The sequence below is a fragment of the Cornus florida genome, unplaced genomic scaffold, assembly GCF_030987335.1.
Source record: "Cornus florida cultivar Cherokee Brave unplaced genomic scaffold, ASM3098733v1 CherokeeBrave_3.0.0_Hap2_Chr11, whole genome shotgun sequence".
Taxonomy (NCBI): Eukaryota; Viridiplantae; Streptophyta; class Magnoliopsida; order Cornales; family Cornaceae; genus Cornus; species Cornus florida.
Genome location: NW_026775581.1, coordinates 136,683,052 through 136,708,975, shown reverse-complemented (window position 1 = coordinate 136,708,975; position 25,924 = coordinate 136,683,052). Strand labels below are relative to the sequence as shown.

At 34.2% G+C, this 25,924-nt stretch overlaps 2 protein-coding genes, 1 long non-coding RNA gene and 1 other non-coding gene across 4 annotated transcripts; all 4 read left to right on the top strand.

The window, feature by feature from the left end:
* Window positions 1–204: 204 nt before the first annotated feature.
* Window positions 205–311, top strand: LOC132287429 (small nucleolar RNA R71). Its single transcript, XR_009473021.1, has one exon. It is a non-coding gene; the product is annotated as a small nucleolar RNA R71 (small nucleolar RNA).
* A 6,474-nt stretch (window positions 312–6,785) lies between these two features.
* On the top strand, window positions 6,786–11,167 carry LOC132286790 (uncharacterized). Its single transcript, XR_009472860.1, has 4 exons — window positions 6,786–7,950; window positions 9,092–9,193; window positions 9,286–9,433; window positions 10,855–11,167. It is a non-coding gene; the product is annotated as an uncharacterized LOC132286790 (long non-coding RNA).
* Window positions 11,168–12,813: 1,646 nt separating this feature from the next.
* Window positions 12,814–16,194, top strand: LOC132285945 (xyloglucan glycosyltransferase 4-like). The gene is made up of 4 exons (XM_059788183.1): window positions 12,814–13,894; window positions 14,422–14,730; window positions 14,811–15,215; window positions 15,312–16,194. The coding sequence occupies exons 1-4, from the start codon at window positions 13,262–13,264 to the stop codon at window positions 15,945–15,947; spliced, it is 1,983 nt and encodes a 660-aa protein (XP_059644166.1). The 5' UTR covers window positions 12,814–13,261; the 3' UTR covers window positions 15,948–16,194.
* A 468-nt stretch (window positions 16,195–16,662) lies between these two features.
* On the top strand, window positions 16,663–18,094 carry LOC132285946 (uncharacterized). Its single transcript, XM_059788184.1, has 3 exons — window positions 16,663–16,830; window positions 17,031–17,054; window positions 17,314–18,094. Exons 1-3 carry the CDS (start codon window positions 16,774–16,776, stop codon window positions 17,860–17,862), a joined length of 630 nt encoding a protein of 209 aa, XP_059644167.1. The 5' UTR covers window positions 16,663–16,773; the 3' UTR covers window positions 17,863–18,094.
* The last annotated feature ends 7,830 nt before the right edge of the window (window positions 18,095–25,924 follow it).

The window sequence follows — 25,924 nt, the reverse complement described above, 5'->3', positions numbered from 1 at the left end:
AGCTTTCTTTCTTCCCATATTTGCTAGGCGACCCCCCTACAAGATGAAGACATGTGCATTGAGTTTTTACTCATTTTTTCAAAGAGATGCCAAATTTCATCTTCATTTCTTTCTATGTAGCTTCTGCCACAGGAAGCATCAACAATGCCTTTATTAGCATTGGATAAACTTGAAAAGAAATATTGAACTAATTACCACTTAGGAATGTCATGATGTGGACACTTCCGTAGCAAATCATTCAAACGTTCCCATGCTTCATGAAGGGGTTGTCCTTCTTCTTGTGCAAATTCACGAATAGAAGTTCTCATTGATTCGATTCGACTTGCAGGATAATACTTTTTTTAAGAAATCTTATTGCAATTGTGCCCAAGAGGTGATTGTATTTGATCTCAAGTTGTTGAACCAATATTTAGCTTTATCCCGAAGAGTGAAAGGGAAAAACTTCATTTTTAGGACTTCTTCCGGAACATCCGTGATTTTCACAGTGGAACAAACTTCCAAGAACTCATCTAAATGCTTATAAGGATCTTCATTATTCAGCCCATAGAAAAGGGGGCACATTTTAATGGTGGAAGCCTTAATCTCATGATGATGAGCACGGAAATTTGGCAATTGAATGCAAATGGGTGCATTATATTGATTTGGAGTATAACGATCCCTAAAGACCATTGGTGGATTGAGAGGAGGGTATGCCATTTGACCTTGTTGAGGGTATGCCATTTGAACATATTGTTGTTGTTGCTCACCAATTGGGGGAATAACACTTGACCTTGGCATCCCTAGATTAGGTTGTTGCACCACAGGATTGATTGGTTGTGGCATTCCCAAGGGTGGATGCACACCTTGAGGATCCACAATATGAACTTGTGGTGGGTGGCGCACACCGTTATGATCCACATAACCAAGATTTTCAATGGGATCTTCAATTGGATATACTGGGTCTTCCATTAAAGGTGATGGAAGATCAAAATTTAGAAGATTAGGATGACTTTCCCTAGTACTACCTCTTAAACGCCGAAGAGAAACTTCGAGATTTTGATTTATAGAAGCAAGAGAACGATTAAGTGATCTACGACCATGCATGCACTAGAATAAGTTAACACACCAACACTTTAATTTTTCAACCTCCACATACGATGTTCCTAAACTCCTCAATAATATCAATGCAATAAATGCCTCAACACGGGCCGATGCCTTCTACAAGAAGGTATGCTTGGACTTAAAAATAAAATAATTCAATTTAAGCCTCCACTTGGGTTGTTCAAAGCATGCAAATTGGTAAACAATTAAAGTACTAAAATTAAAGAGAACTTACAGATGGTCCTTAAGCAACTTCAAATTTTTTTTTTTAAATTGCTTCTAAGTCCAGCGTTTGCTCCACTTTGCTTCAAATACCTAATTGATAAATCAAATGAGAAAATTAAAATTAAAATGACTTAAAAGTAAACAATCAACAAAGAACTAATGTCTAATTCAATTCTTTTAAAAACCGTTTGATCCCCGACAACGGTGCCAAAACTATGATGCGACCGAGGGTGTGCACAAAATAATGCACAACACTTTAGATTTAGAAATAATATCAAGTGGACATCATATTTTATAATTTATAAAACCACTAAACACTTATACTGTGGAGTATGAAGTGAGCAAGGATCGTCTCAAGAGATCTAAACAATATTGGTTTTTGGAATTGAATTCTACTTTAGTACCTATGTGATTGCTAAAAAGAGGTTTTGTTTTATGATTAGAACTAATTTTAATTTAAATGATTGCAATAATATAATAGAGTTTAAAGATTAGGAAAGAGACTTAGGGTGTATGATTCACCACTAAGCACATTCCCTAACTCTCTACTTTCAACTAATTGGAGGAAAAATCAATTGTAATTCTAAATGAGGTTAATAATTGCAATGAAAAGTATAAACCATCAATTTTAAGAATGAATCAACTACTTAATGACAATTAAATTAAGTGTCATTCACCAATTCAAAGCATGATTCATCAATTCAAGTTACAATTTCAACACACATTAATCTAGAGGATAATGCAATTGTGATAATAAACATGAATTCCAAACACTAATATGGATTGTCTACTTACCTAGGAATTAAATTGCAATTAAATTAATTAACCTTAAATTAAACTAACTAAGTATGCAATTAAACTAATTAGACAAGAAATTAACTAATTGTGTAGGGCAATCCATCTAGTATAAGCAATATTCATCAAATTGAATCACAATTACAACTAATTATCACCATGCATAGACATCACAAGAATCAATTAACAAGATTTTAAGTGTAAAAGTTGATTACCAAGCAAACACATATAAGACAACATGATATTAACATTGATAAACAATTGGAAGAATTTATTCACAAACATTCAAGCCTAGACACTAATTACATAAATTAAACCCCAAAAAGAGAAAAGTTAGGAATTAGGTTACATGCTTAGGGTATATCCATGATTGATGGATTCGAAGATAGAACAATCTCCTTCATCGGCTTCATCATCTCTGAGCTTCTTCTTCCAAACCCTAGCCTGTTCTTCAGTTTCTCCTCCTTTCTATGATTTCCAGAGAGAGCGTAATATCACGATACATAAAAATAAAAATTTAATAAAAATATAATAATCTAAACTAATGGACTTATTTTCCCTTTAATACAAAACCTAATAATAATAATAATAAAATATAATAATAAAAACTTAAAATAATGAAAACTAAACATAAAAATAATGGGCTTATTTTCCCTTTAATACAAAACCTAATAAAGCCCAAAGGTTACAAAAATCAGCCCAAAAAAATAAAATCCATAGCCATAAAAACAAGTCAAACCCGTAACTAAAATTACTGCCAGAAGCTTGGTGTCCAGACGCGATGCTGCTGCATTTTTCTGCTTCCTTCTGAATCTTGTCCCGATGTTTTGGCTTGACTCCAAAATGGTCATAATGGACCGCTGTAAGCCTATTTTAGCTTTATTGTCCTGAAATAAACATAAACATAAATTAGGACTAAAACATGAAAGTAAGATAGATGTAAGGACTGAAATACCCTAACTTAGGTACTGAAATGTACAACATTTGGGCACTTATCAGGATCCATAGGGATCACACTACTAGCATACTTGGATTTTCTCTAAAGGTTTATATTAATTAAGTATATGAAAAAAATTTAAGAGTGACCAAGCGTAGTAAGCCTATTGACATAAAATACCTTTTTTCATGTGTGAAAAAGTTAAGGAATGTGTTATAGAGGTTCCCAGATAGAGTAAAAAATTTGATTGTAGATCTTCTTACTAAAGGTCTTCAGCCGAAGATAATAAAGTATTTATAAAACACGTGATTCAGATAGGTATTCGAGAGTCATTATGTTACGATGTCCGGTATTTCTTTTATATATGCTACATTACAGTTAGTTTTTTTACGTCTTGTGGTGACAGTTATTTTTCCTCTGGTTTACGCTTTATGGTGACAGTTATTTGCATCCAAAATAAAGTTATGATGCATCATTATTATTATCATGGTATATATGGTTTATGCACGTGCTATTATGTTTGTCTGGGAGTGGTATTTCACTTATGAGATTATTTGAGCTAGATATGAGATTGACACCATATCGGTAAATCTAAATATAAGATTTGTCTGGGAGTGGTAATATACTTATGAGGTTGTTTGGACTAGATGTGAGATTGACATCACATTGGTAAATCCAAACATAAATATTAAAGTTTGAATGTGGGAGTTTTTTCACATTTCCTGAGGATAGCTTGGGCTAGATATGGGATTGGTTCTATATCGGTAAACCCTCACACTGAACAGAAGGTTGACGGTTTGCTGTAATATGTTTAGGTAACATACCGCGATGGTATGAAGCAGGATAGATAATGAGGTGTGCATTTAGACCACATGTAGTTTGCACATCTCATGAAATACAGTAAAAATCGCTATATTTTCTTAAATTCTAGATGGAATCGGTTTTGAGATCATGGAACTGTTTAGATTAATATATTACTTGTCTACGCATTCATGATCCGCTATTGAGGAAGTCTATGGAGGAAAGTGTTCTAAAGTATCAATCCATCTATTTCGATAATTGTATATTTATAAAACAAATTGAGTGGCCACTCGTCTTTTCTAAAGTGTGTTGCAATCCATAGTATTATTTTATAAAACTAAGAGTGCATGGACCAATTGGGAGATTGTTGAAAATTTTATATATAAATAATAAAAATTGTTTTATGGTCCTATACACTACGTTTTCTAAAATAGGATTGCAATGTAATTATTGATATTTGATGGATTGGGTTATACTTTCCAATTTGGTAGTCTAATTGGGAATATGGTTTAATACCGTTGGATTGTGGTTTTTCAACTTATTTGGTGTGATTTAATTCTAACCGTTAATATCTAAGTTTCTATGATAGGAAATGAGACTCAGGTATGCTTGTTTGTAGAGAAGTCGTCTCCCCTTGTTGTTGTTCTATATAAGGGTTTTAAAACCCTTATCCAGACATATCGTATCGACAACTCTTAGAGGGGAGTAAAGCATTCTAATTTTTCAGATCTTTTAAAGGACATTAAGGAATTTTCAATGGTATCTGAAATTTAATCTTCTAATCAGGTATAATATCAAAATATCTCTTTAATTTATGATTAATTTTTATTTTTACATATTATTTATTTAATTTAAACCCAACACGACAACCATATGACTTTAAATAGCTGTAATAATTTAATTAATTTACAATCAAATATGTTTCTAAATAAGTATGATGATATTGTCAAAAAATAAAGAATCGGACCCTAAATACTGGCAACCCGGGCCACCCTATTGGCGTAGAATCAAATTCCGTTTTCCTAACCCCCACTTGATGATTGATGAATGATGAATCAATGGTATAACATGGTAACATGTCCTGTACTACACGAAAGGACCTGTCAAACATTGTCAATGGTGGGGGTATGTGGCCCTAGTTTTTGCACAGGAGGTACATCAGCACCCTAGAAATTGAACTTGATGCCCTCCACCTTGATTTGGGATCCTCAAACTTGATTGGTCACAATCAACCTACTCTGAGGAGAATAACAACAACAAACTAGTCACCCTCACATGCTTTGTCTTTCTAGTGATTTAGACACTAACCATCTCCATAAAACTTCTCCTCTACCTATGCCATAAGTAAATTAATAATGGTGTGTCTGATGCTGATAGGAGATAATGACTGATTGTCATTGTTTTTTTATTTTACAAATATTTGCCGAGGGTTTTAGTTGACAGCAACCTTTGACACAAATTAAAAAAATTGATTGATTAGAAAAAGTTGAAAGCAACATTTGGAGACACATTACATTGATTGATTTAGAAAATGTTGTCCTCTAAACAATGAATCTAAACACTAAATATATAATAGGAAGAAAAGTAGAAGTGAAGGTAAAGATGAGAATTTAACAAAACTTTTACTATTTTTGTGAGTACAAATTGATTGCACATCTGCACCTGTGGTCTTCCATTATGAGAATACGACCCATGTGAATGGACATCTCAATTAAAAAGAAAATGAAAACAACACCAATTTTATCCTCATATAAGGGAAACCATATTGGCATTTAGAAAGAAGGTAAAGTACTCCACTACTTATTGTGATGTACTTTTGTCATTATATATACTCAATCTCGTTGAAAAATTGTTATTTTTTTCTTATCTTGCGTATCTGTGAACCATTATGTACAATAGTGATGTTTTATGTATATATACATTTAATATCTATATATATTTAAGTGTATATATATATGTGTGTGTGTGTGTCTCATTCATATATCAACGTCACAACACGTTTTATGTTTATGCATATATAGTAGTATTTGAAAATGGAGGGTGCGTGTTTGAAAGCAGAGGATTGCAAGGGTTGAAAATGAAAGATCCGGACGTTTTATGGGTGGTAGACACGCCACTTGCCTCATTATGTCACCGTCTAAAAAGAAATTTCACCATCACCTCTTTCTCTCTCTCAATTAATCTAGATAAATAACGTAGTATATGCTTAATGCTTGTACGGCAGTTTCAAAAATCACGACCGTTCCTAAGGGATAGGCCAAATATGCGGTTTCACACCACTTTTATTGGAGTAATGCTAAATACAGTCATCATCGTACAAGTATAAAGTTTAAATTTGTAGGTATAATGTTGTAATTGTACTTAACACAACTCTTATCTGAACGGTAAAATATCACGAGTTTGAATATAGAAATCTTCACATATTTAATATTTACTTATTTTTTTCATTTTAAATGACATACAAATTGTGTTACAAAGGAGCTTATCTTTTTATTTATTTTATTTATTTATTTATTTTTTTTTTCATATTGAAATTTCAATTTGTATGTGGTGGCAGGGTGGAGGTTAACAAGACAAGAAGTCTAAATAGTTGAAGAGAGATTTTTGGCTGGAAAGGATCGATGCTAGGGTTTTATATATTATTGTTATTTATAATTTTAATACTCCTTTCATCTTAAAATAAGTGTCACACTTTGAGAGTTCAGTTTTTTTAAAGGGGTGAATCTAATGCAATCTCATCTTGAAATTAAAACTAACCTCAACAAATGTTAATATATTTATTTAATTTATTGATGTGAACAAAATTCAAAATCTAAACCCCCAGGGGGTTAGCAGAGTTGGTGGGAGGGGGGACCTCTAAGTGCTAGACCACCAAATTTAGTACTTGGCTGTGGGTTTGATTCTCTTCCAACGCTGCAAGTTCCTGACTTACTTGTTACTTGCACCATGGGATTGGGGTGGGTAGCCGGGGTTTTACCCAATACCTACAAGTCCAAAGGGCGGATAGTTGCATGGGTAGCCTGTGTTTACCCAGTTCGGTAGTTACAAGTCAAAAGGGTGGGTAATTATGAAGGTTCCACGTCATTAAAAAAAAAAAACAAAAAAAAACACAGAGGATAGTTTGAAAAAATTTAATTTTGAAACATTCATACACTTATGTTGAGTAGTTCTGTGTCTCCATCCATTTTACTTCGGGCCTGGCCGAAATGTGGGCCTAAAATAATTCAGTCGCTGCATGGTCCATCCAAAGCTGAATGATACTTAGCCCAGCAATTCGTAGGTCATTTTTCTTTTTCTCTCTTTTTTTTTTTTTTTTTTTTTCTTACTCCACTCTCACTCCCTCACTCTTATAAGAAGCTTCTCCAACGTTGGCTATCAATTTTCCACATTGCAGGGTCTGAAAGGAAATGATGCGGCTATGATTAAATGCAGTAATACCCAGGAAAGTTTTCATGCGTCTGCGATTATGTTGCAATCTTCTTTGTTTTTTTGTGATTTTTTCTATGTGATTCTTGCTATTATTAATGGACAAGCACATTATTGGAATTTGAATTGAGGAATCTTTCTAATTGGATGTTTGGAAAATATATAATATATGCGCGTGTGGGTATATATATTGTGTTGTTAGGTTTTCTTGATTGAATCTGAATAAATCTTGACCCAAGTTCAAAGCTTTTCCCGTATTACATTACTTAACTTTCATAGTTGATACTTAATTGAGTTGTTAATTAGTTTAGCTAGCTTGTTTGAGTTCAAGAGCTTGTCGTAACATTGTTTTTTATTTTTTTATTTATTTTTATTTATATATAATATTTTTTTATGACTTTCTAATACTTCAAATTTTACAACACACACACACACACACACACAGCTTTACTAAAGCAAATTAGTGATTCGTTTACCAAAAAAAAAAAAAAATTTGGTGATTACAACTACTACTCTTAGGCTTTATATAATTTGTTAATCTATTCATTGATACCCTTTCTTTTTTGCAGGGTTATGGTACCTAGTTTGGTCAAGTTTGGGTTGTCGAACAGATTGAAGTTTAAAACTAATGATTGAGCATGATTTGTTAATCAAGTAGTCTTTGAGGCTTGTATGCTTGTATTTGAGTAAGCGAATGAAATCCAGAGCTACAAATAAGCTGTTTTTTTTTTTTTTTTGACAGCCCTGAATTTGGGGGTGTTAATAGGACTGTATTTGTGAAATTCTTTGTATGGTTTCAATCGATATCATTAATTTTATGATTATGACCATAGTGAAGGACCGGCGGTTTATTCTTATTAACTATATGGCTGTGATCCGGAATTTTTATGGCTATAATACTGGAATTTTTAACTGATGAATCACAATAATCAATAGTCACATATAAAGCATAGATAAAGGCAGAGGATGAACACAATATACGTGACTTTGTTTATGTATGTTGATATGTATAACATAATTACGGTGACTCATATCCTGCTCCAATGCTTCTTCCAATAAAACCTTGCTATATTATATTTTTGGAATATGATCCAACTTTTAAATACCGATATATAAACATTTCATTTGAGTTCTGTTTACAATTGAACTATTTTTTTATTTTTTATTTTTATTTTTATTTTTATTTTTTTCTTTTCCCAGTTGGTACTCACACACATATATCTCTTCTGAGACTTGAATCCCTGACCTCCCTTTGGGAAGAAAGAGCCTGATATCACTAGGCCACATGCCCGTTGGTCAATTGAATTATTTTTCATACTAGAAGAAAGTCATATTCAATGGCGAAGATTCATTGTTCATATATTTATGAGTTTTCAAGAGGTGTTGGCTGTGTGTTTCAAATTAGGGGTTTTCGTTTTTGAACTATGGAAATTGGTCAGCTGCATAATTGGAGTTCAACATGTTTTTGACATGGACAAAGCTCCTTGAAAATCAACATGCTCCTTAGGTAGCATGTTTATTGAGTAGGAATTAAACACAATTGTTGAATTTATTCAATGCAATATGCCCTTGCATTTTTTCTATTGCCATGTAGTATGTTTGAAATTGTTGGAAATTATTTATTTTACTGTATAGTTTTCCAATTAAACGAAGTCTGAGCACAAAATCTCGTGTCACCAAGTTTGCTTTCTCAAAAACTTGTTATTGATTCAATTAATTATGATATCTCAAATATCTATAAAAATCTACGGATATGTCTTAATATTCCTTGCCGCATTTGGAACAAGTGTAGTGGAATTCGAACTCACTTTAACCATTTAACTGCAGGTTAGCAGTCTGTACTGGCTGGAAACATTTAGTGCTAGAACACCAGCTGAGCTGGTGTAGTATGTGATTAGCTCTAAACTACGCTCCTGACAACACGACTCTGTATTATATGTGTATCAGTTTTTGATTTTCTTTATTTATTTATTATTTTGATTTCTATCATAACTTTTCTGTTTGCCTTTGCCCATATGCAGCTTGGGGTTGAAAAGAAGGAGCTTACAGGTTCAAGGTATAAGGTGGCAGGCCAGTGAATTAAGTTTCCCCCTTTACATCTTCTAGCTGTTGGGTATCTTAAGTTCTTTATTCCAAGTGCTATGGGCTTGTGGCCTTTGTAATTTGGAGGTATGTACTAAAGTCTACAAAGTAAGACCAAGTATCATAATTTTGAGTTAAAAAGATGGTTGATGGCCTCAACTACAATTTATTTCCACAAATCTGGAACATCAGTTCCAAAATCGTAAATGAAAAAATGTATTAAAATAAACCAGTACCAAATTCAAAATAGAAGAGGAAAAGAAAAAGAAGAGACGTCTAAACTAAACCCTAATAATGTAAGCTCGCATAACTCCTGCATCTTAATAACATGTTGCATGTCAAATCTTGGGATTTGGAAGCATCCTCTTCGCACTTTTGACATACCTTATACTGACATTGTATTTCTATAACAATCAGATATATTGGTATGCAGCCATTGGCTAGAATTCTTCTGTGATGGGAATGCTTGGGTAATAGCTAGCAAAATGATTGCTTATTAGTTTAATTTAATCCAAAATATAGATAGATTTTTTTTGAGCGTATTGGATGAAAGCATTTCTTACAGACTCCATATCAACATTATATATGCTCAGAATAGAGACCTAGCTCTAGTTAAGAAGTTGATACCAGTAAAGGGAGATTCAGGAAGCTTTTAGGCCACTCTTGAATGGCTGAACTAGAAATGCAATGGTTTGTTAAGAAAAGAAAACTCAGAAGCTGGAAACTATTTTGGAACTTAAAAGTCTTGCTATTATCGGTATATGTTAGCTTTGAAAACTTTCCAGTACCCCCACAGTGCAACTGTATTGACGGTCCAACACTAAATTGGATTCGGACATTTTACCAACTAGACATGGGATTGAATCTGAATACACATGCCAGACAATCTCACATTCTTAATTCTTCAGCTATAAAATAGAACCTATATGTATGTGTCTTAACTAGGCTTCTCCACCTTGTGAATGGTTTATGGGCCATATGGAGAAGATTGTTAATTGGCCAAGACACCATCAAATCAACAATGACATTTTTGTGATAATTTTAAAAAACATGTACAATAAATGCTTAGTGTATTTATATCAATCAGCCAGCTATGCATGACATTATGTATACTTTGCTACACATGATCTAAAATTTCTATGCATTCCTCGTGTGTTTGTATATATAATGTCTCCTTAACTGTTGAGTCATCAGTTTAACATCTGTTGCTCTCATATTTATGTAATTGAGACCCTGTGATGTGGATTAGTTATTATCTCTCAGTTGATCCACTGGGTTAGAGCTGTTGGCTGTTTGGTTAGTATTATTTGTATTGTATGGCCTATTTAACCCTAAATCAGTTAAATCCTATATTGCTGTTAGACGAAACTTAACAAGCCAAGTTGAGGATGCCCAAACCTGAATAGAATTGTTTTTAACAGTTTGTCACTGGTGTTTTTATTTTTTATTATTATTTAAATTTTTTATCTCCAGAGCCTCGAAGGATAGATCTTTCTTTTTCTTTTCAGGGTCTGGAATGGCAGTGCTTTGATTCAGGTAATTGCTGGTTTTTGATGCTCAAATCAAGCTGGAATTTGAGGGTTGGCCGACCTAAAATATTAGGTCACAAGCAAGCAGCACATGTGTCCTTGAATGTCATAAATGATTTATTTGCCACTGAACAGTGATGGAGAATAGTTAATGACTATTTGGTATGAAGATCTGTGCACTTCTATCTAGATCTTCCCACGAACACCGTAGGAACTTTGTACATTAATGATCGATTATGTATAATGCATGCAAATATTGTATCTGATCTATTTATATAAATGATAATCTCTCTCTCCATCAATTGTACCATCATGTGTATATTGCACATATGATATATAGTTGATGAAAGTGAAAGTAATCACCAGATAAAATATACAGATGAGCTGATTAATGGTGTGTCATGGCCAGGTTTGGTGATCACATGGGAGGTTATATTATTAGGACATGTACTTTGACATGCTTGGTTGCTAGGGTGCATCACCATCCGACCCCATAAAACTGCAAGCCCCATATGTTCCTTAACTTGATTTTTTTTCAGATAGTGACTTGTTTATTGCCATGAATTTCAATTTTAGGCGCATTAATTCTCCATATCTTTCTGTAAATAGTAGTTCGATGGCTGGTGATGCATGCATGGTGCTTATGGTCAGGTCATTATGACATTAATCTGTTCGTTTACTGTTTAGTTAGGCCTGTTTAATGTCGATTCAAGGGCCAAACTATTTACTTGAACAGATTGGACAGATCTAAATCTGAATTTTCCACATCTAGATCATGGAGGAATTTGCCATGCTCTTGTGCTTTTGGATGCTCACTGGATGTGAAATAATGATGTGAAGGTATGAGTGAAATGGTCAACTTGGCTCGCATATATGGGGCCATGATATCAGGATTCATCATATTTTTTTTTAACTCAAATTCGTAAGTAGATTCTGAATTATAGGATATGATGCTACACACACACACACACACACACACACATACATATTGTGCTACATATTGTACGGCTCATGCGAATAGCAACTTGTGGTACTCCTCCATTGATCTGGCCTCTCCAGCTTGTTAGACCCATTTCAGCTCATGACTAAGTCTCGTATCATGAGAACTTTTGAGCCAGCCACTTTTTAGATCTGTACTTAATTCGTCTATCCCTCACACGGTGGGTAAACCTAGTTTATTGTAAACAAAAAAACACTTTCTTTGTAAATGCTGGATGCTTCTGATGAATTGTTAGGGATGGCCGGTCCTGTTTAAGTTATTCCATCCCATTTAAATTTTAACTCAATATATTATTTTCCTAAATCTTTCACTCAAATCTTAAAAACTCATATAAATATTGTTTCAAATTTTACGTAAATTGTACTAAATTAACCACATAATCATTAACTAACAAAAGTGTAATTTTGTATATATAACATAAACGTATAAGGGTAATTTTGCCCTACTATAAATAACACTCCCGTAGGCTTTTGGGGGGAAAAAAAACAAACTATCAACGGGTTTAATCAATTACGTAGTATTATTATTAACTCAAAATAGCCTTGTTAAAAAATAATAATAAATAAATAAATAAATAAATAAACTCAAAAGATGAAAAGAAAATTGAACTTCCAACTTGGTCGCGATGTACAAAATGACAGATGGGTCCCGGCCAGGCTCCAAGTCACCACCGGGCAGTCCACCAAGTGTTTTCTGTGTGGTGTCAGTATCTGTAATGGCTGTCACTTCTGATTTTTACCCTCGCAGTCAGAATGAGATACGAAGATAAATATGTGAGCCCTACCACTTGTGGATACTTTATTGGTTAAAGCTAGAAAACCTGAACCGTGTACTTTGACATTTTTATTTCAACCCACATATTTTCTCAAGTTGACTAGACTTGACCACATATGATCATCATTTTTTTTTAATGGACTTCGGATCCTATGAAACTTTTATTTTCAGACATGTACCTTCCAATTGCCTTCTCTTCTTTTCACTATTGGTAGCTTACGGATGCATACTCTCTCTCTCTCTGTCTCTCTCTCTCTCACACACACACACACACAGGCCCATCATGCTTTGACTTTAAATTTCCTCAGCAAACCCCCTTTCCCAACTTCCATCTGGATTCTATTTCTATTCTTGACTTTAAATTTCCTCAGCAAACCTCCTTTCCCAATTTCCATCTGGATTCTATTTCTATTCTCTCCAGTTTAAGAATCAGATAGATTTTAATCGATAGCATTCAAACTCTGTCATGGTTTCTTTTCTTTCTTTCTTTCTTACACATAATGCTGAGTAAGTTCCATTACTGAAGTCTCAGTCCAACCCATTGCTTCTCTGGCCAAAATTTCCATTTGTGCTTCCACTGATTTCTCGGGTGTTTGGGTTCCTGGAAAAGAAATGGCACGTCCAAGTTCAGTTGTAGTCACAATTGAGAAATCTCTAGTGGAGATCAGTGGTTCACATTCATCTGCTTTTCCTGACAAACAAAAAGCTGCAAGTCCCAAGCAATTTACATGGATTCTTCTCCTAAAAGCACACAGAGTTCTCAATTGCATTCCTTGGCTGGCAATGGGCTTATGTTCTGTGTTTGCTTCAGTTAAGAAACGAATTGCTCTGTTCCAAATGAGCAAAGAAGAGCCCAAAAGTAAAGGGAAGTTGTATAAAATTCTCAGGGCATGTCTTGCTATTTCAATTGTATCTTTAGTCCTTGAAGTTTTTGGCCATTTTAAGGAATGGAATTTGAATCTGATTCATCCTTTGGAGGTTGAGGATCTTTTGCAATGGTCTTACATGGCTTGGCTGTCTTTCAGAGTTCATTATGTTGCTCCTTTGGTTATAATGCTTTCTAAGTTCTGCATTGTGCTTTTCATGATTCAATCACTCGATCGGCTAGTGCTGTGTATTGGGTGTTTCTGGATTAAGTACAAGAAATTGAAGCCAAGGATAGAAGGAGAAGCATATGACATCGAAGAGGATGGTTCGAGTTTCCCTATGGTCCTTGTACAGATTCCCATGTGCAATGAAAGAGAGGTAATAGAACAAAATCAACACTGCTCTCTCCTTGATTGGTTTTTCCTGAACTCTTTTACTACATCTGAAAGAAGTAGAATTATTACTTATATATAACAAGCTCTTTTTGGCCTTTTGCTATTGTGAGGTTTTGTCATATGTAAAAATGTGATAATGAAAGTGAAATTGAAAACTACTCTGTTTCATGTTTCCTAGTCTTAATTTATTGTGCAAAACAGGGTTTTTTTTGAGTAAAATCATTACATTTGTTTTTGACCAAAGAAGGATAGGTTCATAGTCCATTGATTTCATTTTCTTTATTCTACATAGTTGTATTTAGCTGGTGATTGTGCAGGACTTTCTGCTACAGATACTTGTTTAATAATCATCAAATTGAAAACTACTCTGTTTTAACTACAGATATTTGTTTAATAATCATCAAATTGAAAACTACTCTGTTTTTACTACAGATGTTTGTTTGGGTGCGTATTGGATTTTAAGGTCGATTTTTGTTATTCTATCTGATGTGACAAATTTCATGAATAAAGGTATATGCACAATCAATATCTGCCACCAGCCAGCTAGATTGGCCAATGGACCGGCTTCTAATTCAAGTCCTAGATGATTCAGATGATGAAGATGTACAGCTTCTGATACGAAATGAGGTATCCTCATGGAAACAGAAAGGAGTGAACATAATCTACAGACATCGACTCATTAGAACGGGTTATAAAGCTGGCAATCTTAAATCAGCAATGGCCTGCAACTATGTTAAGGACTACGAGTTTGTTGCAATATTTGATGCAGACTTCCAGCCCAATCCTGATTTCCTTAAACAGACAATACCTAACTTTAAGGTAGGAGACTCTAGCCAATTGAAAAATGTACCTCAATCCTATCAATTGACAACCTTAATGGTTATTGTGATTTGTGTCAGGGAAATCCCGAGTTAGGCCTTGTCCAGGCTCGATGGTCATTTGTGAACAAGGACGAAAACTTACTCACGAGGCTTCAAAACATCAACCTCTGCTTTCATTTTGAGGTGGAGCAGCAAGTCAATGGTATGTTTCTCAATTTCTTCGGGTTCAATGGAACTGCAGGTGTCTGGAGGATTAAGGCTTTGGAGGAGTCCGGAGGTTGGCTTGAAAGAACAACAGTAGAGGACATGGACATTGCAGTTCGAGCCCATCTCAACGGGTGGAAATTCATCTTCCTTAATGATGTCAGAGTGCTCTGTGAATTACCAGAGTCCTATGAAGCATACAAAAAGCAACAGCACCGTTGGCATTCAGGTCCAATGCAGCTCTTCAGATTATGCCTTCGCGCCATCATAACTTCCGAGGTTTTCTCAATTTGCACACGTCTGTCTAGTATTTTAAATTTCTGTAGCTTGAAAATGTAAACTAATTTATTCAAATCTCAATTTACTTTGTTGCAGATATCCATATGGAAGAAGGCCAACTTGATATTTCTCTTCTTTCTCCTACGGAAACTGATACTCCCCTTTTACTCATTTACGCTATTTTGTATCATACTTCCTTTAACTATGTTCATACCTGAGGCTGAATTACCTATTTGGGTAATCTGTTATGTCCCCGTTTTGATGTCTCTTTTCAACATTCTGCCGACTCCAAAATCTTTCCCATTCTTGATGCCATACCTACTGTTCGAAAACACAATGTCCGTGACAAAGTTCAATGCCATGGTGTCAGGACTGTTTCAGTTGGGAAGTGCTTACGAATGGATTGTGACTAAGAAAACTGGCAGGTCGTCTGAGTCTGATTTATTAGCGCTCGCTGACAAGGAATCGGAATTTTTGAGTCAAGATAAAATTCATAGAAGGCTTTCTGAATCCGGGCTAGAAATGTTGAGCAAACTAAGGGAAGAACAAGTCCCTCTCGTTAAGAAGAGAAACACACTCTACAGGAAGGAACTTGCACTTGCTTTTCTTCTACTCACTGCATCTGCAAGAAGCCTTTTATCAGCACACGGAGTTCATTTCTATTTCTTGCTATTCCAAGGGCTGTCTTTCCTTGTCGTTGGCTTGGACTTGATTGGTGAACAGATCAGCTGAAACAGAACATGTAAAATATCCGAATTCAAGCACTAGCTTTTAGCAACTTATACTGCAATTGAAGAATTGACTCCCGATTATTATAGCATTATAAATTTGGGTTTGAAACAAGATTTCATCATAGATTAGGAATATTTGCTGTTGGAACTAGCAGGTAAAGATAACATAGAGTTGCTTTTTTTTTCTACAATTGTATGTGCTACCAGTATTTTAATATAGAAGAAGCAATTCAAAAATCTTTTTTCTATTTTGGAATGAAATGAAATGTTCAAATTATGAATGAAATTATATTTGTGCTTTTAAAATTGGGACTCATAGCTTCTTAATTGAATAAGAATGATTTGGATGTGAAAAAAGAAAAGAAAAGAAAAACTGAAAATTGAATACTCTCTCATATATATATATATATATATATATATATATATATATTTTCCCCTTTAAGTGGAGATAAAATAAAACAAACAAGAATATTATTTATTAGTTTTTTTTATTATTATAATTATTATTATTATTTTTCATATGATGAAGTCAAAAGGCCGATTTGTGTAAGAGTCTAAAAACCTTGAATAGGCAGCCACATGTTGTTTAGAAATTAGCATAATTTAAGGATCTACATTCGCACTAATAACCAAATTGTTAAAACTGTTTTTAGGTAAGGGTCTAAAATTAATTCTAGAAATAAACATACTAAAAATAAAGCTTGTAATGTAGTCTCTGTGTACACATTTCTTCTATATATACCTCAGTTTGATGGTTTCTAATTCCACACCTGACACAGAGCCATTTTCATCCATTTTTGGTTAGGTGCTTCCTTCAACGATTGACAATGGCACCGAAAACTCTTATCGTTTTCTTTGCCTGCTCTCTTCTAATCACTGCAACGGTATGTCTCTTTTAATTGCTTCAGCAAAAACACACCAACAATCAAATCTGCGGCCTCTTGATTAATTGATATGTTGGAACCAAGTTACACATATATGCAGGACATATATATGTGCTGAAGGAACAAATTCCCTTTCCTTCTAATTACATCAAATTTTCATCGTAGTATTGAAACTCATCAATATATGTTTTTCTTTGCAGGTTGCGGAGGAATTCAACCAAGTGGTAATTAATTTTATAAAAAATAAAAATACAAGTGTTATTTCAATTTTTTAGCGAATGCCTCTATTCATTTAATATATACTGTAATTAATTTGCAAGAAACAATAGATGGCAATGCATGCATGCACGAACGCTATCATTTCCAAATGATGTTAGCTGACTTAGAACGTGTCTAAGGCTGAAAAGGCCAAGTCCGTGACCATATATATGACATCGACCAAATTCTGAAATTGAAACTTGTTGGTGGTGAATATTTTTGCAGCATGCACACATTAAAGCCGACGTCTCGGATACATTGAAGGATGCTGCCAAGAAGGCTGGTGATACCATAGGAAAGGCCGCAAAAGACGTCGGAAAGACCGCCAATGACGCTGGAAAGAAGGCTGCAACTGACACCGGAAAGAAGGCTGTTGATACCGTAGGAAAGACGGCTAAAGATGCCGGAAAGGCGGCAACTGATGCCGGAAAGACGGCAACTGACGCCGGAAAGAAGGCCGCTGAATCCGTAGGAAAGACGGCAAAAGACGCCGGAAAGACGGCAACCATGGTTGGAACTACGGCAGGTAAAGTTGTAGGAAACACCGTAACTGAAACCGCAAAGACGGCAACTACGGCTGGAAAGGTTGTTGCTGGAGGAGCCCAAGACGCTGGAAAGAAAGCTGCCCATCATGCCCATCATCATGGAAAGAAAGCTGCCCATCATGCCCATCATCATGGAAAGAAGGCTGCTAAACATACCACTGATGCCGCAAAGAAGGTTGGCGACCAAGCTGGAAAGACGACCGACGCCATTAAAAAGTCGTTTAATTAAGCTGGTGATCCAAGCGGTCTGCCCCAGCTGATATTGGAGATTAAAAGGCCTATGGGGTATTCTTTAATTTTACTAATTCAACATGTTTCACTTTTGTACTAGTTCAGTCATGTATGAGTGGAATAAAACCCCAAGTTTGGAATATGAGAAATAAAAAATGCAATTTTCATTTGAGTCATGTTATTATTTTGTTCGATAAATAAAAACTTAATATTTTATTGAGTATATGTAATTACCTATGTGTTAAATATAACGGGATCCATTTTAAAATAGAAGGTAATTTTTTTTTTCCCTAAAATTTAAGGTAATTGACTATTAAGAAAGTTGTAATATTTTTTCTAAGTTTATCTTAATCTAGTATATTTATTGGAGATTAAAGTTTCAACTACCATGTATATATATATTTGTTTTATATTTCAAATTGCATCTTTGGAAAGACCATTGTGATACTTCATATTGTGTTTTTGATCATTAATATCCATCTACTCCGTATTATTTTGATAGGTATTTGTTAATTGCTATGATGATCAAATCTAATGATCTATCTAACTCTAAAAAACAAAGAGAAGAAGATAAATTTTTTAAAAAAAATTGCAAAAGCATGAAAAAATTATAAAACATTACAGTTTTTGCTTTAGATTTTCAACACACTATTTCTAAATTGTCACACCAGAACGTGATCGCTTCAAACGCTATGATTTTGCCCTAGACATGAATAGTCTTGTTCACCTGTATTAGACTAGAAATGTCTTGGGCTTTTGGGTTCGGCCCTGTGTGTACTTCTGTAACGACCCTAAACTGATACCAATTATAAAAAATAAAAAAAAATCGGCATGACCTCTGCTAAAAAGGGACCTACAACGACCTACTTAAATGAAGAAAAAAAATGCAATGGCCTTTCTTGGCCCTTCAAGACTTATCCAACCTGTCCCAACACACAATACAAATAATACATTCCAGCATTCCCTTCATCTATTCATAATGCTTCAACATAGTTCAGCTCATGGTGGAACAACTACATGCTATTTAATCCAAATATCATAATTATAGTCCCAAAAAAAAACATGGCTAAGATCAAAAAAGTCCATGTCTTGTAACGTTTAAACAACTTATATTAAAATTACATATTAGGCCTGTGGTGGAACGTCATCCGCTACTTCATTCCCGTTTCCTGAAAAATGTTAAAATGAAGGGGTGAGCATGTAATACCCCTAATATTAAAAGGATAGTCCTGGTAAATTAATAAATTATTTAATTGCATTTTTGTTTGTTTACGTGTGTTTTTATTTATTTAATTATTTATTTGCCTGTTGAGTTGAATTAATTAAATGAATTGTGTTATTTGTTTTATTTAATGAAATTATATGTTTAATTTGAGTATTGGTTTAATTGTATATTTTATTTTATTTAAATGAATTAAATGTTTTAATTAATTAACTTTGTTTTATTAATTGGTAGTCAACATAGTTTATACATTAGGTTTTGTTCTATGGGTCGGTTAAGTTTCAGTTTAGGGGTTAATTGGACTTAGGCATTATAGTTGTCTATAAATATATACCATACGTCTGCCTAGGGTTTTAGAACCCTATTCACGGCATAGTGAAGGTAGAGAGACATTTAGAGAAGTCTGGGAGAAAACAGAAAGGGAAAATAGAACGTTCGTCGGAAACCTTAGGAAGATGGCGCTGAGATTTTGAACCGAAATCTCAAAGGGAAGTTTTATTCCTAACTCTCTTCCTTTGGCTCGTGTTCTTTACATGCCTAACTCAATTCCAGGAGTATTTAAACATTAAAATTAATATGGTTTTGCATGTTGGATTTGAGTAAATCAGTACGTGTTCATGAATCGTATATTGCCTGTTTTGAAATTTTCTTGCATGGTTTATGTTTTAATTGATGTTAACTAATGAATAAAGGATTTAATTAGTTCTGGATCACCTTGGGAAAACATTAAACTAAATCTGGTTCGCATAGGTGATCACTTGAACAGTACGTTCATGAATGGATAATTGTTCCGGTTTAAATTCTTTTTGGCATAATTCATGTTTAACTAATGTCGGTGATTGAATAAAGAATTTAATTGCTTTTGGAATATACTGGAATCTAATTTAAACATCTAGAAACCTTAGGTATGGAGGACAGACGTCTGGGAAGTCGCCAAACTCGAAGATGAAGAAGGAACAGGAGGAGAACCGGCTCCTGTTGGAAGGGAGCAAGCTCCCTTAATCAAAAAGCAGGCTCCCTCAAGGAGGGAGCCGGCTCCATGCACTAGGGAGGCGGCTCCCTCGAATTTATTTATTTTTTTTTTTTTTTTCAGCTTTTCGGCGACTGTTTTGGCTACGGCGCTTGGATTTTGGGATTTTCAAATTCTGTTAGGAGTTGTATTGGGGTGTTTGGAGATGTTCTAAGCTTGATTAAAATCTTTGAGAGAAGATTTATGCAAAATAAAACAACTTTGTTTTTAATGCGACAGTAGACAATGTTTAAATAAATCAGTTTACTATTTCTGGATGAAGGGATTTCAAATTACTTAAATTTTGTGATAGCAGTTCTTAGTAATAAAATTCTCAGTTAATTCTGTCCCAGTGTTATAAATTAAGCGTGTGGATTTATATATTCTAGTATGCTTATTTGGAACTAAGTTAGTTTACGGTTTTCTGGGTGGAAAGGATTGCAAGTTGTTTAATTTTAGTATTGCAATTCTCAGTGATGATTTTCAATTAATCACGTTCCAGTATTATAAAAATAAACCTGTGAATTTTTATATTCTGTTACGCTTACTTAGAATTAATTAGTTTACATGTATGGCCTGTAGTATCAATTATTGGACATTGCGGAGTAGTATCGGCTAAGCCTGTTAAATTACAACATTTTATCATGCTTAATATGGAACAACTGATGTTTATACTTAATGTTTTATTATCGATTGTGGAATATATGAATTAGTTGATAGTTACATTTATTATTTATTCTGTCAACTGCTGGATGGATTGGATTGTATGCACCGGTATGGGACGGTGGCATACTAGGGATGGTTTAGCTCAAATTGTTAAATCCTACCTATTTTGCAATAAGGGTACGAATTATAAAAATAGAATTATCCTTATATGTAAGTCTGTGCGGCTGAACAAGCTGAACGACTAACTGGATTTCTTATAAATGGATAGGATCGGACTTTAAATATATTTTTATGGTACCGCGATATGAGCTTGAGCCTTAGAGTCGACGGTTAGGGAGCGTATATGTAGTAGGATGCGTAGCTGGCTATGTTAGTTGAGGTATACCCTGTTAGGCTTAGGTAGTCATGCCCACTCAGGTGCATTTTGCATGTTGCCATCTACTCAGGTTGAGACCCTCATCATAATCTAGTGAGAGTTCCATAGTGTGGATATATATATATATATATATGTATGTACGAACTATATAGTTATTGTTGAGTTGGTTAGGATGTACATGCGTATCGAGTCTCTGTTGGATTGTAATAGGATGGAACTTGTTCGTGAACCTGACCCACTTCTATTTTTCAGGTATTCGCCAGTTCCAGTCCTAGACCTGATCGTGCTGAGCAGCGACTATTACTCACTTTTCCGACGACGTAGGACTTCTCTCCGTGGTTTAATTTTGGATGTTCTTTTAGATATTTACATTTCAGTTTGGATTTTATTATTAGGGGTTCACTGGAGGGATTCTCGAGTTGTTAAACTATTGGAGGTTTTGGATTTTAAGTATTAATGTCTAAAGGATTATATTTTAAAATTCTTTCAGCGATTAATTATTTATTTCTTAATTCATTTTGTAATCTGTGTTCACTTAAAATATTAATTGTTTGATATTTTCCTCGGGTTTGGGCTTGGGCTCAACCCATGTCTCGGATCCGAGGGGTATCACAGAGCGTAAGCTCAGTAAGAAGTGCCTGAGGCACATCTCTTAAGATCACGTGAATCCATACAATGAATAGGAGTAAGGAAATTAGGATCATACCATGCCGGGAAAAAAATATAACCACAATACCACATCATTAATCCGATACCACAAATGAATATGACATGCAATGATATATCATGCCATGCAATGTTACTCCCCATTTTCCAAAACCATTTCCATCATCATTTTCAAATCGTTAGTGAACTCGTCCCATGGCAACTCCATGGCAGCACGAGAGGAGGATTGGCTATTGTCCCTGACCTATGGCAACTCCATGGCATCATTTGGGGCCCAGGTAACTTAACCACACTAGGGCGATCTCCCTAGTCTCTTCTAGGCCTCACTAACGCCGCGGTCTTTAGGCAACTTCTATGCAGCCGGGTTTTTCACAAAATCCTTTTCAAAATTCTTTCCCAAAATCCATTTCATTTCTTTCAGATCAATTTTTCCCATTTCTTTCCCAATGAGTGCATGAGTATTTCATACATTTCAATGCCATGCCAACGTAGAAATTTATTCCTTACAAGTCAAACATTTACACTATACATGCCTCATAGAAAATTCATAAATATATATATATATATATATATCATGCTTCTAAATCACCAAATTCAACACTTAACACACAATAGGCATGGAATTTATCATTTAGGCATGCTTTCTCATACAACCTCAACTAACACATATAAACATATACTTCATTTTGAACAATTAAGTCACGCTAAAGGAAAAAAAAAAAAACAACATAAATTAGCATGCTATGCAACAAATCAAGTAGAAATTCACCAAAGTGCGAGAAATTGTTCATTAAGAACCCTTACCTTAAAAGAGAAGAAAACCCCCAAAATTTGTGCACTAATTTCAAAATCCCTAGAGTTGGCCAAACAAGGAATTGTTTACACCCACGCGTAGATCTCGCCGTGCTCTCCGATTTGCCGCAAATGACATCCAAAATTTCCAAGAGATGAGGAAGTAATCAAGGGTTGAAGTTGTAAAAGAAAAAAAAAAAAAAAAAACAAAGGTAGCGGGAGAGAGAGAATTGGCCGACAGAGAGAAGGTGATCAGCTGAAGATATTGGCTATAAAGCCATTATAAGTGTTATAATGTCCTGCGGGTCCCACCACTTTTTTTTTTAATTTTTTATTTTTATCTATATATATATATATATATATATATATATATATATGCAAAACACAAACATAACAACTTCTTTTGTTTTCGTGATTTGGCAAGTCCATCATTCGTGGACTTGGCCTAAAGGGGAGGCTTGTCTCCATATGTAATACCATTTACTCCATCAAATCATCCTTATCTTCCGGGAAAATAATAATAATAATAATAATAATTAAACTTGAGTACCATGAAATTTATGTGAAAAAAGAAAAATGATATCTGAAAAGATAAGGAAAAGGAAATAGAATATTTTATGGAAACAAACAAGAATAATAATGATGCCTATTTAAGTTGAAATTTTGAATAAGCAGGTCATTTTTTATGTCTGTCTGTTTTAAGTCGGAGTATTAAAATCGTTAAAAATATCATTTTCCTTTTCATTTTGGTTCTAATTTGTTAGGAATACTATCATGGGAGTTCTTTCGACATTTCATGACAAGATATGAGCTCAATTTTTTTTTTTAATCATTAAATTAAGTTAATGTTTTGCGATGTGTAAAAAGTTAAACTAGTCATTTGATAATTTTTTTAATTTATTAAATTAAATAAGAAGAGGGCTCTAGTAATAGTATTATTTTATATAAAATCATATATATCAATATCTGTATAAGGAACACATAGTAAAAAAAAATCTAAATAACTTGTGAAAAAGTTAATGAAAGAGTGAAGCCCAGTAAAAATGTAAATTTGAATAAATTAGTTTTGAAATCAATATTCTAACGATCCAATCTTAAAAACCATAAAAGAAGAAGTTACAACACACTTCAACCAAAAACAGAAAAAAAGATATCACAAATAATTTTAAGCAATTTGCTCTTCATTGTTGAAATTTAAAATAGAAAATAAAAAATATAGAATTATAAACATATTTATGTTAATAATTTTAAGAATTATTAACATATTTATGTGTATTGAATTAAATTATCATAACCCACTTCATATCTGGTGTTTGTAGTTTTCTGTTTTGATTGGAGACTCAAAGTTTTATTTTAGCAATAGTTCCATCTCTAAATTTTCTCTTAAATAACTATGTATAATTACATTCTTGTAAATTATTTTGGCATATTATTCATTTGTACTTTTATAAATTTATTATTTATTTCTAATTAAGGTAAGATTTTTTCATGCAATGACCCAACATTCTTTTTCTTGTAATGAATATATGTGTGTGAGTATATAGAGTAATATTTATTAATGAAACTTACACACACACATAGATAGAGAGAGAACGAGAGGGAGAGAGCGTTGAAAGAGAGACAGAGAACTGATTGTTATATCATATATTCATACCCTCAATTGAATACATAGTAGCCTATTTATAGGCATGGTAAGACGTGGGCAGCAAGCACACCAAAAGCTTATACCATAAGCTGCTTCAAAATTCTTTCATCATTATTGCATGTGGACACCATTATATATATAACACTCCCCATTGGGGTCCACTGCACTACACTAAGAATATGCCTCGTTTAAACCTTACTAAGGAAAACTCAGTGGGACAAAACCCTAGTGAAGGAAAAAGAGTACAGTATTCTTGTGTATCTGAAAATGGTATTGCATAGATTAAAATTGCCTCATTAAAACCTTGTTAGGAAAACCCAATGGAATAAAACCTGGACGAAGGAAAAAGAGTACAGTATGCTAATACCTCTTTGATCAATTGTTCCCCCTCATTAGTTCAACCTTGAAGATCATTTAGTTGACGCATTCCAATGTTGTCCACTAACTTCTTGAATGTTGTAGTTGGAAACGCTTTAGTGAATAAATTTGCTAGATTATCATTAGAGCGTATCTGCCGAACATCGATATCACGGCTCTTCTGGAGCTCGTGTGTGGAAAAGAATTTTGGTGAAATGTGCTTAGTTCTTTCACTTTTTTTGTATCCTCCTCTTACTTGTGCAATACATGCTGTATTATCTTCATATAATAATGTTGGACTATCTTTGATTGAGGAGAGTCCACATGATTCTCGAATATGTTGTATAACAGATCTCAACCAAACACACTCTTTACCTGCTTCATGAATTGTGAGTATCTCAGAGTGATTTGAGGAAGTTGCAGTCATGGTCTGTTTCATAGATCGCCATGATATAGTAGTACCACCACAAGTAAACAAGTACCTTGTTTGTGATCGGGCTGTATGTGGGTCAGAAAGATAACTTGCATTTGCATATTCGATCAACTAGGGCTTTGATTTTCTTGAATAAAATAACCCCATATCAGTCATTCCCCGAAGGCAACGCATAATGTGCTTGACTCCATTCCAATGTCTTCGAGTTGGTGCAGAACTATACCGTGCTAGTAAGTTGATGACAAATGCTATATCAGGTCTGGTACAATTGGCAAGGTACATTAGAGCAACGATTGCACTAAGATATGGTACTTCAGGACCAAGAACTTCTTCGCCTTCTTCCAAAGGACGAAAATGATCTTTCTTAACATTAAGTGACGGACAATCATTGGAGAACTCAAGGGGTGAGCTTTATCCATATAAAAACGTTTCATGATTTTTTCAGTGTATGTTGACTGATAGATAAGAATTCCACTTGGTAAATATTCGATCTGCAGGTTGAGATAAAATTTTGTTCTACCAAGATCTTTCATTTTGAATTCTTTCTTTAAATAATTAGCAGTTGTGGTGAGCTCTTCAGGAGTTCCCACAAGATTTAGATCGTCAACATATACAGCTATAATGGCAAATCCAGATCTTGATTTCTTGATGAAAATGCATGGACAAACTTGATTATTCACATATCCTTCTTTGAGTAAATACTCGTTGAGTCGATTGTACCACATGCGTCCGGATTGTTTCAATCCGTATAAGGATCGTTGTAACTTGATTAAATACATGGTACGTGGTTTCAAGCTATTTGCTTCAGGCATTTTAAATTCTTCAGAGATTTTCATATATATGTCACTATCTAGTGATCTATATAAATAAGCTGTAACCACGTTCATCAGACGC

Bases quoted from the DNA above. Each gene is read 5' to 3' on its own strand.
- LOC132285945 (XM_059788183.1), top strand. From the start codon at position 13,262: ATGGCACGTCCAAGTTCAGTTGTAGTCACAATTGAGAAATCTCTAGTG. The intron at 13,895-14,421 runs GTAATAGAACAA...TCATGAATAAAG, and splicing joins CCATGTGCAATGAAAGAGAG to GTATATGCACAATCAATATC. The intron at 15,216-15,311 runs GTTTTCTCAATT...ACTTTGTTGCAG, and splicing joins GCGCCATCATAACTTCCGAG to ATATCCATATGGAAGAAGGC.
- LOC132285946 (XM_059788184.1), top strand. From the start codon at position 16,774: ATGGCACCGAAAACTCTTATCGTTTTCTTTGCCTGCTCTCTTCTAATC. The intron at 16,831-17,030 runs GTATGTCTCTTT...TTTTCTTTGCAG, and splicing joins CTCTTCTAATCACTGCAACG to GTTGCGGAGGAATTCAACCA. The intron at 17,055-17,313 runs GTAATTAATTTT...ATATTTTTGCAG, and splicing joins CGGAGGAATTCAACCAAGTG to CATGCACACATTAAAGCCGA.